Source organism: Alexandromys fortis, unplaced genomic scaffold, assembly GCF_014885135.2.
Source record: "Alexandromys fortis isolate MF-2015 unplaced genomic scaffold, M_Fortis_MF-2015_v1.1 scaffold_32, whole genome shotgun sequence".
NCBI lineage: Eukaryota > Metazoa > Chordata > Mammalia > Rodentia > Cricetidae > Alexandromys > Alexandromys fortis.
This window is the reverse complement of record NW_026067938.1, coordinates 7,808,840-7,823,994: the sequence shown is the minus strand read 5'-3', so window position 1 is coordinate 7,823,994 and position 15,155 is coordinate 7,808,840. Positions and strand designations below refer to the sequence as shown.

General features: G+C 41.4%; 1 protein-coding gene and 1 long non-coding RNA gene across 4 annotated transcripts in view; one reads left to right on the top strand and one right to left on the bottom strand.

The window, feature by feature from the left end:
* LOC126504807 (uncharacterized) overlaps positions 1-15,155 on the bottom strand; it is a 70,638-nt gene that overhangs the window by 30,714 nt on the left and 24,769 nt on the right. The window lies entirely within an intron of this gene.
* The window catches only part of Pdlim3 (PDZ and LIM domain 3), a 32,190-nt gene continuing 30,223 nt past the window's right edge, over positions 13,189-15,155 (top strand). Inside the window, exon 1 of one of the 3 annotated variants that reach the window (XM_050147330.1) lies at positions 13,189-13,377. In XM_050147330.1, coding sequence (XP_050003287.1) covers positions 13,285-13,377 — 93 coding nt within the window. In that variant the 5' untranslated portion in view covers positions 13,189-13,284. The remainder of the gene's footprint in view (positions 13,378-15,155) is intronic. The other 2 variants (XM_050147327.1, XM_050147329.1) reach the window with 2 other exon arrangements.

Genomic DNA, 15,155 nt, shown 5'->3' with positions numbered 1-15,155 from the left:
ACTAAAGTATGCTCACTAATCCCAAAAGGACCCATGAAGACCTTAATCAAAGAAAGAAAAATAATAATAAAATAAGTTCAAAGTTGTATTTCATGATGGGGCATAACAACATGAAATCTCAGGTCTTTCTTAATCAACTTTAGTCATAATATTGTTTCTAATGTGAGGGCCTCAGGTAACAACAGCAAGAAGAAAGACTATATCGAGGATTCTGAATTCCTAGATGCCACTGCCCTGCCTTCCCATCACAGCTGGATGACAGAGCAGTATTAAAGGACCTGGGGACAGTCATTCTATGTCTTCTTTTTTGTTTGTTTCCTGTTGTGATGTGTTTGCAAAGTATTTTTATTGGTACATATTCATTGTACATAGTACTGGGTTTCATAAGGACTGTGTTTCCCATTTTAAATTGCTGTATAAAATGGGGTTGGAAATTGCTCCACCCATAGAAATACCAACTAAGCTTCCTACCAACCTTTCAAGTCAATCACTATTCCATCCAGCTTCAGAATTAATTAGTTCAAACCCCTGGACTGTGAGGACCTGTGGGAGTCCTTTGTGGCTCAGGCAAGTGAAAGACACCCACAGGGCAGCCTGGGTCATTCTGGTCTGGGCAGCTTGAAGGCATCCATGGCCTGCCACAGGGCGCCATTAGGTTGAGCAGGTATCTTGTAGAGAAACAGGAGAGAAAGAAGCAGAATGGTTCATGTGCTGTGGTAAGAGGCAGTTCTGAAGACTCGAGAATTATGAAGAAAGGGCTAATGTGCACTACAGTTATGGCCCCCAAGTAGCCAGACAATTATTATTATTACTGTAAAATATATATCATAAATATAAATTGCTTCTAAAATGTGTATATTGAAGGTCTACCTACACACACACACACACACACACACACACACACACCAGTACTGCTACATTTGGACTATAGAAGTGAACAGTTAATAAGATCGCAGACTTGGGGATCTGATTCAGTAGAATTAATACCCTTAAGAAGAAACACAGAGGAACTTCTCTGTTTTTCTCCCTTTTTTTCCTCTCCCCTCCCCTTCCTACTTTAATGGGTAGATTAGTGTGAGCTTACTCAAACTAATAATAATAATGAGCAATAGATTGAATATTTATGAGCTATTATTTATAGAAAATTACATTAGTATAGATTCTTGTATATTGATACAAGTTCAAAATATATTTGTTATATTGAATATGTTCCTATTTCTGTTTTCAATATTTGTACATCTAGGCAAAGTTATTTTGTCATATTGCATGCATGCATATTTCTACATTTGCTTAAGACATTTTGTATATTGATACAGTTTTAGGATATATTTATCATATTGCAATGTACATTTCTACCTCTGATCAAGATACTTATACATTGTTTATGTTTTGAGGTCATTGTCCTCATTTGCTGCACAGTTGTTTAAAGACTGTTTAATATTCCAATATGAGGCCTTACTCTTTTTTTAAAAATATTTATTTATTATTATGTATACAATATTCTGTCTGTGTGTATGCCTGAAGGCCAGAAGAGGGCATCAGACCCCATTACAGATGGTTGTGAGCCACCATGTGGTTGCTGGGAATTGAACTCAGGACCTTTGGAAGAGCAGGTGGTGCTCTTAACCTCTGAGCCATCTCTCCAGCCCGAGGCCTTACTCTTTAAGCTATATAGGTATTAAGAATTATAGGTCAATAGTCATCCATGTTTGCCATACTTATGCTTAGACTAACCAGGTTCTTTAGATACAGAGACTTATTCCATATAGATAGGTAATCTTCAACTACTTCAAAGAGCTGTAGAATATGGCATTTAAATAATTTAGGGTTCTGTTGACATGAGACACAATTGTTCCTGGCAGCACCAATCTCTTCCTGAGAGAATGTTGAACACTGAAGACACTCCACTTGGAGCTTGTTTTCTTCTTAGAAAAACTTAGCCTTTTGACAAAGAACTGCCTATACCTCGACCACTGATAAAATGCAAGATATTTGAATAGGACGAGCAGGATACAAGAAAAAAGACTGCCGAACCTTGCCAAGACAGTGTAAGATGTTTCTGAAAATTTTCTTGCCTCTGAAAATGGTCTGTCAGTTACTCTAGGCCTTAGCCAAAGTTGGTTGCTCCAACGTTGCAAATGAGACTTTGGGTAATTGCCCACGTAGCCAGTAGTCTCTGTCATTTATTGCACATTTTGGAAGTTGCTTGATTGTACTTCCTGTTTACTCAAGTAATATTGTATCCCTTCTCAGGTCTTTGATGGAGTTGAAGACTAAATAGTCATAGTTACTTCCTCTCATGACTTAGCCAAACCATTTCTAATAGAAAACTTAGACTCCTTAGGATAGGATAATTATTGAAATATTTAGCATATGTTTCTCTCTTGATATTGTTTATGCTGGTTGTAATTCTAATTTTTGTACTTGATATTTGTTCTTATTGTATATTGTTTTGTATTGGGTTTGGAACTTTCTTATTTAGACAAAAGTGGGAGGTGCTGTGGGAACTCCTTTAGCCAATAGTCTTTAAGATACCAGCCCACTTGGGTGTGGTGTCTTACATACTCTCTCTCTCTCTCTCTCTCTCTCTCTCTCTCTCTCTCTCAGCTGCCAGATTTACTTCCTGTTCCTGGCTCATGCAGAGGACTGTTGATCTATGAGTCTACCCCTAAATGAAGAACCCTTTATTATACTCAATTCTGAGCTAGTGTGGGACTACTTTATCGTATTCATCTACACTTCTTATTCTCTAAGCCTGGAAACCTTTAATTCATACCATGAATGTCTAATATGCATCTAAAACTCAGGAATGAGCACACAGTGAGAGATATCCCTCCAACTATGACCAGGATATAAACCTAAAATGTTCATTTCCTGCCCCCTTTCCACAAGAAAACTGGAGCAATCAGAGCAGAGGCTCCACCTTTTTTCCTAACCTGCCTGTGTTTCTCAAGACATTGAGGCACATTTATTCTGGGATAAGAAAACATTTTCCATGGAATTTACATGCAGCCTGCATGAAGTAGTCACGAGTTATTACGCCCATTTTTCATCTTCAGTTAAAGTACTTTTTCAAAAACAAACCAGACACCACTCAGAGGGGAACTACGTTCTCTCTCGACTTAACTGACATATCTAGTACAGAACACACATGCTTGATTGGCTCAGAGGCCAGCATGGCCCTGGCGGGGACACAGGTGGGAACGCTCAGGGAGCAAGCAGGCCAAGGGCTGGGATAGATGAGATGCTAGCATGCGGGTTTCACTAACCAAGGCCAGGCAGGCAGCCATCTACAGCCAGAGCTCCCTGTAGCATCCCCCAGGGGTTTCTGTCCACTCTGTTCTCATTTGAAATGTTTTTATAGCGATGATAAACGGACTCCAAAGAGAAACGTTTCAGAACACATGGTCTCTGTTACTGGCCTAGGTTCAGATGTGTTTCGGGTGTAAATGCGCACCCTAGCTCTTCTGATTGTTCCCTGGGGTCACTAAAAGCACATGAAAGAACGTGGAGAGAGAGAGGGCGTTAAAGGCTGATTAACCCCAGCAATGAAACGCCGTTTAATGGAAGATCAGGTATGTTCTAATTGTCTGAAACCCTTTCTGGCAGGAATTTCCTGGAATTCACTGGCTTCATTGAGGCTGAAACATCAATATTCAGAGTGTCCTCCTCCAGGGTTTTATGGCTCTACCTTCTGCCCTGGGGAGAACAAGACTTTAATCACAAATTCAAACCACTGCACTAAATGCTAATGAAAGTTAGAGGAATCTCGATGATCTAGGGCATACGTACGTACCCTCAAGACACAGCATGAGGAGATCCGAGAAAACCAGCATGGCAGACAGCAGCAGAGCCATGAAATCCCGCTGGCCAGGAAGCCCTGATCGTCCCAAGGTCCCTCTGCCCTAGGTTTTGCAGAATTGTTTTAAGAATTACAAACAAAGGCCATAGCCATATTCACTGCTCAGCACTTTGCCTAACAGGTCGGGGTACCTCTCCTAATCTAGTCCACCACCGTGGAACCGGAACAGAGACTCTGCAACACTAATACTAATAAGCATTTCTCAAACTGCTGATGGCAGAAAAGGACATACTCTCTTTCAACCTGAAATCCAACCTGAGAGTAGCCCAGCAGAGATAAAAAACAAAAATGCCCTCTGGTAATCTCAAGTGGGAAAATAGACTTTAAAAAATTAATTTCTATTTTCCTCCCTTTCCTTCCTTCCCTCAGTCTCTTTCTCTATATATTTTTGTTCCCTCTCTCTCTCTCTCTCTCTCTCTCTCTCTCTCTCTCTCTCTCTCTCTCTCTCACACACACACACACACACACACACACACACTTTTCTTCACAACTGTGCAGTCAGCAAGTGAGCTATTATTAACACCGCAGCCAGACACCTCAGCAACAGGGTCTGGTGGGTCAAAGAGGGCCCTGCTCACACCACAAAGTTCCAATTCATGTCCCCCAGCATCCTAATGACTCCCTTGATTGTCATTAGTTAATTCAGCACAAACAGTGGGAAAACTCCACAACAATTCAGGGAAGACTACCAAATGAACTTGAGCTAAACCATCCCACCGTCTCCAGGAGCGAGCGGACATGGGAATGAAAGAATACAGGCTCCTGCCAAGACAGAGGGGAGACAAAGCATGGATTTCAGTGTGGCTAATTCCCCAGGAGAGATTTCACAAGGGTCCAAATCTTCCAAAGCATGAAAATCACATGGGCTTTTACCAAAGAGGAAGTCAGACACAATGCAGGGAAGGGCTTGGGAGCCTTGGCTGGCTGCCCAGGCTCTTGAATGTGTTGGTTTATCCAGCAGGTCCAGCAAGTACATGCAAATGCAGCTACAGAGCAGAGTGGAGTTAAGGGAGGTGAAGCCATAAACAATACCACAATACCGAGAGTGGCTATTCTCAAGGAAGGTGCTCCTTGGTGGTCAATTGTTGAAGGAGGAGGTGAAAAGGAAGTATTGGCTTCCCAGTCCAACAGATCTCAGATTCAAAACGGTCTCCATCTTATCACGACAAACAGCCCAGTGCTCAACTCTGGGCTGTTGGTATGGGAGATTTTCAGGAATACAGCCCTTTTGTAAAGCAAAGGACATTGTCATTAAGACAAAAAGGCATCCTACTGAATGGGAGGAGATCTTCGCCAACCCTGCATCAGACAAAGGTCTGATCTTCAAAATATATAAAGAACTCAAGAAACTGGACATTAAAATTCTAATTAACCCAATTAAAATATGGGGTACTGAACTGAAAAGAATTCTCATCAGATGAAATTCAAATGGCCAAAAGACACTTAAGGTCATGTTCAACATCCTTAGCGATCAGGAAAATGCAAATCAAAACAACTTTGAGATACCATCTTACACATGTCAGAATGGCTAAAATCAAAAACACCAATGATAGCCTTTGCTGGAGAGGATGTAGAGTAACGGGAACACTCATCCATTGCTGGTGAGAATGCAAACTTGTGCAACCACTTTGGAAATCAGTGTGGTGATTTCTCAGGAAATTGGGAATCAATCTACCTCAGGATCCAGCAATACCACTCTTGGGAATATACCCAAGAGATGCCCTATCATACCACAAAAGCATTTGTTCAACCATGTTCATAGCAGCATTATTTGTAATAGCCAGTTGTGGCTTCTTAATGTGTGGTCTACAGACCACCCACACTGGATTTTGACTTTACAATTCGAATCTCTTGAATAGAGAATATAAAAGTTCACATGTCTGATAGGCATCTAATCTGTTTTAATGTATATAAAAATTGATCTGGCTAAGGGGAAAAGGCAAATTTAAACAAATCTATACTCTTCCCTTAACAGTAGTCACACACACACACACACACACACACACACACACACACACACAAATAGTAGGTAGCAGAGAAAAGAAGACAATGAAGAAGGAAAGAAGAGAGTCAATTTAAGTACTATATGGAGCAGTTTAGTAAAGAAATCCGAGTCCACTCCACCTGTGAGTCTATGGAGTGACTGCTCTGTGGTATTGGGAGCAAACAGGATATCTGTGGCCTGTGTCAGGCAATTAAAGTTCCTCTAAGCCATCTATTAGTACTTTGGCTCTTTCTTAGGGGCAATGGAACACTAGTGTATGATCCTAATCAATACATCGACTGTCTCCACCTCTCAGCCTACCGTGCACTCATTGACGGGAGAGAGCTTCCTTTTGACCAACATAGCCATCACTGACTTTCCCAGATCCCCCTTTCCCGTCATTAGCAAGTCTTGAAGGCATTTCTTACATTCACCTCTCCATCTCCTAGCCTTCAACCCACGGCAGACTCCCTCTGTTCTCACGATCCTGTTGACTCTGCACCCTCCAGTAACCTCATAGTTGTCAAGTCCGTCAGGCATTCTATGATGCTTGCCTTCTCTTGAACTTTTCTCCTTGAGTGTCCCTATGTTAGTACGTTAGACCTCATCATCCATGTTCCCCTCGTTTTCCCGTACTTTAAATGCTCCTGTTTCTATTGGTCCCCATTTTTAAAATCAGTGAACATCTGTTCTTGCCCCGCATACCTAATTCCTGGGAGCAAGCTCGTCCAGCATCTGCTGCTATTGTCTGGGTAAGAATATTACCCTAATATTTAGAAGCTTAAAAATACCCATTTTATTATCCTCCCACACACTGCGGTGTAAGAATCTGGAAAGGGTACAGCGAGAATGAGTCCTCTTTATTCAAACCATCTGAGCCTAAGCTAAGAAGACCCAAGATTGGGGCAACTTGTGGGTGGACAATGTGTGTGCCACCCCAGATATTTGTATCTTATGGAGTGGTACTATGGATACTATGAAGTAGAAACTCTGAGGGGAAACTGAGTTTGGATGAGGTTTGTGGGTGGGGGCATCACACTGAGATCAGTGTCCTTGGAAAAAGAGGAAGTAAGTAGAGCAAAAAGTCCAGCACGGGGCACAGCAAAAGGGGGCCATTGGCAAGCCAGGAGAAGGCCCCCTCCCAGGTTCCAGAAATAGAACTCGGTATTTTGTTATGCTTCCCTGTCCATGTTTTTTGTCATAGCGGCCCAAATGGATTAGGACGGACTGGAGAGAGGAACCTTTAATGGTGTTTAGTACCTAATCTGGAGTGACCAGACTGTGTTCCAACACACCATCTCTCCATGCAGCCTAGGCTGCCCTGCAGCGCACTAGCTTGGGACTGGAGGCCAGGATGTTATAATTAACAGGGCAGCAGCTGCGTGGTATTTTCTGACTTAGCCTCAGAAGTCATGCAGTATCGTGTTCACCTGTAACACATGAGTCATGTATCGCTGCGAGTTCATAGTGAGGGGACATACACGCCATCCCTTGAAATGAAGACTAACGTGCAACAGCTTTGTAAAGGACATATGACAGCCACATGGCTTCATATGTGACTTCAAAAGAGTCATTGCAAGCCTGGCTCTAGGTTTATGTTTCCAGCTGATTATTGCTGGTGGTGTTTCTTGATATTTTATATAAAAACAGGATATAATCACAGGCACTCCTTAAGAGGAAGACATAGTTCTGAGTATTGACCATAGCAACACTAGGAAGTCAAAACTGTAATATTTTTTAATTATTTTCATTGGTATATAATAATTGTACATACTTATAGGAGACTGTAACGTGTACATGTATTCAACATATAATGATCAAATAGCAGTAATTAGCATATATTCATCATCTCAAACAACCATTGCTTACTTTGGAAGCACCAAAATCCTTTCATATAGCTATCTTGAAACATATAATAAGCCATTATTAAATGTAGTCACCCCACTGTATCATAAAATACTAGAACTTCTTCCCTTTTCTGTTTCTTTGGTTTTTGTTTTGTTTTGTTTTGTTTGTTTGTTTGTTTGTTTGTTTGAACCCAAGTACCATTTCCATTCCCCATTCCCAACTTCTGGAAGCCACTATTCTATTTTCTACTTCCATGAGATCAACCTATATAGTTTCTACATCTGAGTGAGGACATATGGTAATTGTCCTTCTATACCTTTCATCACTGGTTTCAAAAAGATGCTAAACATTGCACATTAAGGTCACCCAGAAAATACAATGGAGCCATTCTGTGGGCCAAGCAATCTGCTTCCAAATCTTCGTCTTTTAGCCAGGAAACCACCTGGCACAGATCTTCCACAGGCATTTCAAAATCAGTACAATCAAAATAAAGTTTTAATCTACCATTTCCCAATTAAAGTGAAAATATCTTACTGTATTTCTTACATATTCTTTCCTGACTAAAAATTCTACCTTTCATGTAAAGCCCAAATGTCAGGTTGAGAGCCAACCAAATCTTTTATACTCTCCAAATCCCTGTGTGAAATTTGTCCCCAGACTATGTCAATAGACCTCTTAAGGATTCCCACACTCTCCCACTGTTTCCTATCCTGTACACCCCACAAACATTGTCCCCTTTCTATTGTACCAACTTCCATGTGGACTCCTGCTTTATGCTAGCTTTAATAAAAATGGCCCCCAAAGGGAGACACACTATTAGGCGGCTTGGCCTTGTCAGATTAGAAGTGACCTTGTTGGAGGAAATACGTCACTGTGGAGGCAGATTTTAGGTCTCATATATGCTCAAGCCATGCCCAATGAGACAACTGTTTCCTGTCGCCTGCAGGTGAAGATGTGGGACCCTCAGCTTCTCCAGCACCATGTCTGCCTGCATACCACCAGGTCGCACCATGATGATAATGGACTAAACCTCTGAAATTATAAGCCACCTTATTAAATTATTTTCCTTTTTAAGATTTGCCATGGTCATGATGTCTCTTTATAGCAATGATGATATTTGTAATTAATTGTTCTACTCACTACTTAAGACCCTTCAAAGACCTGTGATGGAATAAGCTAAAAATATTAGTTTAGCATACAAAATCCCCTCTGGTGTGGCCTCTGGGGTACCCTGGCCACCTGTGCTGTGTCTCTCGCCTTTGTCAACCTCTAGCTGTGAGGGATTACTTGTACCTTCCTAACTTACTGTACACACAGTACATATGTATATGCCTTTCCATATATATTCCTGGGAGAGGAGAAACAGCAATCAGAATATATTGCATGAAAAAATTCAATAAAAATTAAAAGTATAAATAAAAACTTACAAATTTGGTGTTCTGCAGTTTCCTTTAAAAAGAAGAAAAAAGAAAAAGAAAATGTCATGTACAGCTTTGGTCACTTCTACTTGGACAGTCCTCTCTGAACATTCACCTGTTGACCTCAGTGAACACTGGATAGAGGGAAACTGCCCATTCCACGTTTTTCTACCCCCACTCTGCAAAGTCTTAGGAACCCATTGTGTAGTATATAAATGTCATATCAATACCACCTGTATCCACATCATAACTGCTCTTTCAAAATATTTATTTGTGTGTGTACACCTGTGTATGCAAACAGAGGACAGAAAATGGTGTTGTGTGATGTGGGATTCCCGTCTGTATGCTGTGAATAACATTGGTTAATAAAGGAACTGCTTTGGGCCTACAGCAGAGAGATAGGAGAACAGAGCTAGACAGGAAAAACCTAAACTGAATGCTGGGAGAAAGGAAGTAGAGTTAGAGAGAAGCATGTAGCCCTGCCAGAGACAGATGCCAGAACTTTATATGGTAAGCCACAGCCTCGTGGCAATACACAGATTATTAGAAATGGGTTAAATTAAGATATAAAAGTTAGCCAGTAAGCAGCTAGAGCTAATGGGCTAAGCAGTGATTTAATTAATACAGTTTCTGTGTGATTATTTCGGGGCTAAGCAGCTGGGAACCAACAAGCAGTCTTCCCACAACAGTAGTGTGTCCTCTATCGTTCTCTGCCTGCTCCTTTGAGGTAGGATCTCTCCCTGAACCTTGTGATAGCATCTACTTGATAGGCTCAGAGCCAACAAGCTCAAACAAGCCATCTCTTGTCTCTGCCTGCCTTGGCATTAGCCAATGCCCAGCTTGCTGAGTGGATGCTGGTATCTGAACCCCAGTCCTGAGAACTACACAGCAAATACTGCTGCCGAGCGTTCTCTCATCTCAAACCATAGCTTATTAAACTGTTTGCTGTGACCTCATATGGGTTTCATGAAATAAAATGTGCAATCACCAAAAAAAGGCAGCAATAAAAGTTGTCTGAATATCTGATGCCCCCCAAATTAATTCACAATCAAATACGTCATGAATCTGAATGTTTCTGGAAGGACTGACCAGGCTGCATTGTCTGAACACACATGTGTACTTACACTACACATGCCCTCATGTCATCCAACACTAATGAAGACTTCCTGGAACATCTCCGTTGAGCTTGAGTGTATTGTGAGCTGTGGATTGTAGCGTTTTTAACTCTACAAAAACTTCCTGCTTTTAGAAAAGCATAATGGTTTAATCATAGAAAACAAAGTCTTTAATCCTCATTCTCATTCCATCACTAGAAAATATTGCTCTGTTGTTTTCTTTACAACGGGGGAAAAGGGAAATGAAAATAGATGAAGGACCACACAACTAGATCTTAGGATATTTGATCTTTAAAACTGTAGTTTAATGGGGCTGGAGAGATGGCTCAGTGGCTAAGAGCACCAACTGTTTGACTATTCTTCCAGAGGGCCCAAGTTCAATTCCCAGTACCCACATGACAGCTCACACCTGTCTGTAACTCCTGTTACAGGGGATTCTGACACCCTCACACAGATAGACAAGCAGGCAAAACAACAATGAACATAAAACAAAAATAAACTATATATATATATATATATATATATATATATACATACATACACACACACACACACACACACACCTGTGGTCTAAGTCGCAGACTCGAATGATACAAAAATTGTTAAATAATTTTGGCTTGAAATGAGCACAGAATGTCCAAAACTTTCTGACATGGCCCTAAACATATCTGTGTCATTCAATCCTACATATTCATGGGAAGTGATGTTCTAATCATTTACAATTATTTAAAACAAAATCGTGTTCAACTCTGGAAAACATAAAGATAGTCTATGTCCGGCAATATAAAATACTTACGCAGGGTTTAAATGTTTATGTAAAGATTAACAAGCACATCCCTTCCATTAGCATGTAAACTTACTTTTCTCCCTAAGAGTATGTAGCAAAGGGAGTTTATGATTTATTATCAATAAAGGTTTGGTTTGTATACCCATTTTACATATACATTATTTATAGGTATATGTATATGTATGTTGTATTATTATGTATATGTTAGTGTACGTGTGTGTATGTATGTGTGCATATATATATGTATGTATATGTAAGTGTGTATGTATATTCAGGTTGATATAAAACTAGACAAAAATGAGTGATTAGTGAAAAGGTTTAAGGAGCTCTTATTTAATGGTAACAAATATTTAGTAGAAAGACAAAGAATTATAATGTAACTAACCTGTCCTATAAGCCCGTTCATAAGATAGGTATAAACAATCAGTGATGACAATCACACAGCATCCAGTAATTTTCCTCACTTTTTGTAACAACCGTGTGTGTGCACACTTGTGAGTGCATGAGTGTGGGAGGGGGTGGGAGTGGACAAAAACCTAGCCGTTAACTGACAGAGGAAATGTGTTCTGCAATCATACACCTATCAAAGTAGTCAAAAATAAACAGAATGGATTGTTTATTTTACTGATAACTCAGCACAGAAGGCCCTGGAAAACACCTAAAACTAGAAAAATCACCTATCCCCGGAGACCTGTACAAACCACAGTATCAGGTAAAATGATGCCATTCTTGGTTCTGGAACCCACACTTTCCCAGACTGAGCCACTCTGTTTACAGATTCCCGAATCTCCTTTCCTTTTTCTCCAAGTGCATCCAAGCAGAATGTTCTGTTGAACGTGCTCGGCTCTTCTGGGCCAGGGCAGCCCTATCCTATTGAACATCAAATCCAAGACTTCCTAGGGTTTTTAAGCATCTCATGCTTCTTTTCCCACATCCTTGCCTCTCTTCTTGTGAACCAGAACATTCTGCCCATAACACCAGATGTGCTTGGTTCCATCTACAACTAAAGCAGAATGCTACCCAGACACCCCTGGCCTGCCTTCCTATACTAGGCAGACACTGAGGCTGAGCCAATCCGGATGTTTCTTTCACTTCTACCAGGTGTTTGCTATGTGATCTTCTGTGAGCTAATCCCATTCAGACAAGTCATTTCCCAGCCTAAGAACTGATACTAACCACAGCAATTTGCTTGCCCGGTGAAGACAAACAAAGACACAGGTAAAGCAATCGTTACCACCCCTGGACCACAAAGGTGATTAACGAACAGTCACCCCTTTCTGAGGCACTGCCATTTCCCTCAGTCTGACGGTCCTCTGGGTCCCGTTGTTCCCTTTCCTGTAGACACCCTCATTTTGGCTACAGCAACCAGAGAGCTTCAAATCCTACATTCTCACACGTACCCCTGTGTACCAAACAGTCCTGTCCAAACTGCAGACCCTGGACACTCCACCTGCATCTGGGGGTAGCTATGAACGTAGCCCAAACTCAAATAGAAAACTTACCTAGCACATCATTGTGAGATTTGGGGGGCGGAGGGGGTGTAACAGGGCACGAGAGGGGATAACGGCAAGCATAAACATCACAGATAACAAACCACGTCTAGGTCACAAGGTGAGACATGCCTGATTAGGCACAGATACTTTAATTGCAGAAATACTTGGTATTTTTTTAATACTGTGAAATATTGCAGAAACATTTTCTGTATTGTTACCTGATTCTCACAATACTCCTACAGGTACAATAATTGTTCCTGCTTTACAGACGAAGAAATGAAGACTTTAACTTGGCCAAAAGTTAGGAAGTAAGAAAATATTAACGCACTCGAAACTGCTACATTCCGAAGTGCCTGGATGTGCTCGTGTTTTGTTTTTAATTGAAAGTACCGAGGGTGCGGTTTGATTGCTTTTAACTTCCCAGCAAAGTGCACTGCTGGGCAAGTAGACCATGAATAAGACAGGTGTTACTTAAAGGAATGATGGACGCTGAAACCTGAAGCCTCTTTGAGCCTCTTTGAGCCAGGAGAGGTCTGGGCGACTGCACCCAGCTAAGAGCTCCTCTGGCCAGGCGCTGTCTCTCACTTCCAAAGTTGGAGCTTTCCTTGGTGGGAGGGGGGTGGGGAGGAGGGGAGGCCAGTGACGTCACTCTGCAGCAGGGATAAAACTCCCCGACAGCTTTCCCAGCTAGGTCGCAGCCTGGGGAGCTAAGTGGATTGTCCGGTTCCAGGACAAGCAGTGTGCACCCGTCGTTCGACCCGGTCCCAGGAAGGCATCATGCCCCAGAACGTGGTCCTCCCGGGCCCTGCGCCCTGGGGCTTCAGACTCTCGGGGGGCATAGACTTCAACCAGCCTTTGGTCATCACCAGGGTAGGTGTTTTCCGTTCTGATTTTTGCTAAGGGTCACCTGGCATCCAGGAGAGAGGCGCGGCAAGTGGCTCTGGAGCTATAGGAGAATAGCCAAGAAGCCCGGGGAGGGAGGCAGGATAGCTCACCGAGTGAAGGAGAGGCGGGTGCTGAGCTTCTGGATCCCAGTTGAACTTCAGCAACAGGCTGAGAAGATGCGAAGCGGTTTTGAAATTCATCCAAGTCGGCTCACACACCCTGCATCCCTTTTTCTTGGTCCCCCAGCCACATTTCCAGGAGAGGACAACCAGGAGAGGTGCCCTAGCTGGGGGTGCTTTGGGCTCTCCCCACTCCGCTTCTTTCATATCAAACAGACACAGGGAGAGAGAAAGAGGTACTGAGAACGCACAGATATTTGGTAGAGCGGAACTTGCACCTGAGCAATTCTCTTGCTTGGATGAAAACTTCGGCAGGGTGCTGTTCGCAGGGCATAGCGTGGCTTGGCCAAGTTGGAACCACTCATATCAGCCCAGGCAGGGAAAATATTACTAATGTGTATTCCTCCGTTTCCAGGCATTTTGAATAAATATTTTCCAAAGCTGGGGACTTGGCTGAGAAAGGATTACCTATAATTCAAACTACAAAAGAAAACCTGTGCCATAGTTTACCTGATAGAGAACAACTACTAATACTAATAACTTTGAAAATAAGACTTCAGTAGCAAAAGCAAATGGCTTTTTTTTCCATGTTATCTAAAGCAGAACCCAACAAGAAAAGGGGTGTAAAAATGAAACCCAGGTTTCCTTTTCTGATAGCAAATTTCTAGAATAACTGTAAAACATTATTTGGTCTAGTTGCTAGTTTCTCCGTTTTTTCGAAAGCAATCATTTCAGTTACCACATGCAAACCATTTTAAACATAAAGGCATAAACTTTCAAATATTATTGAAATAAACTTTCAAATAATTTTATTCTCCAAATGTTATTCTTCTCTTCCTGCTCATACTGTATTTTACAAATGCCTGCTTTATAACCTAATCATTCGCAGATTCTTGAATAAGACAATATATGTATGTCGATATCATTTGGGGAGCACTCTGCCTTTTTAAAGTCTCAGAGCATGTATCACAGGGATGCATGCAACGGGTCATTTCAAGCTTTGTTTTACATTTTTCAAAAACATATAAACATGTCTGACATGTGTTTTTATATGAGACATGAAAACATACCCCCCAGAAATGCTCTCAAGTAAAGTAAGCAGCAAATGCTTCCGTGACCTGGGCCAAGCAATTCCTTTTATAGATTCACCAAGGAGAACAGTCTCCACAGTTTCTACGGAGAAACATGCTTAGTTTATATAGCTTCACTTGCTGAGATTAAATAACAGAAGCTTTTGAATCCTAACAAAGAATAAATCATCTTTAAATTGAATCCTAAGGAATGGATTATGTCATAAAGACCCTTGAAGAAACTTACAGAAGAAGTATCCCACTTTCAGTTTGTAACATAGCTGTTGAATGAATCATGTGTTTGAAATCAGGGACCGTTGACACTAAAAGCTCTATTATCTTAAAGCCATCTTGCATCTGTATTTGCACTCTGAAGGCTATTGGTGAATGGATTGGATGTAAGGACAGGTTTACTTGAAGAACCATTCTGTCTTGGATTTCTAACTCCTATCTAGTCTGGGCCACAACTGTAGGCACTTGATTCAGTCAAAGACCAGACATTATTTATTTAAAGTATGCCTTTTCAATTATCTTAACTTCTAGGAAACAGAGAACACGGAACTGTTCAACCCAA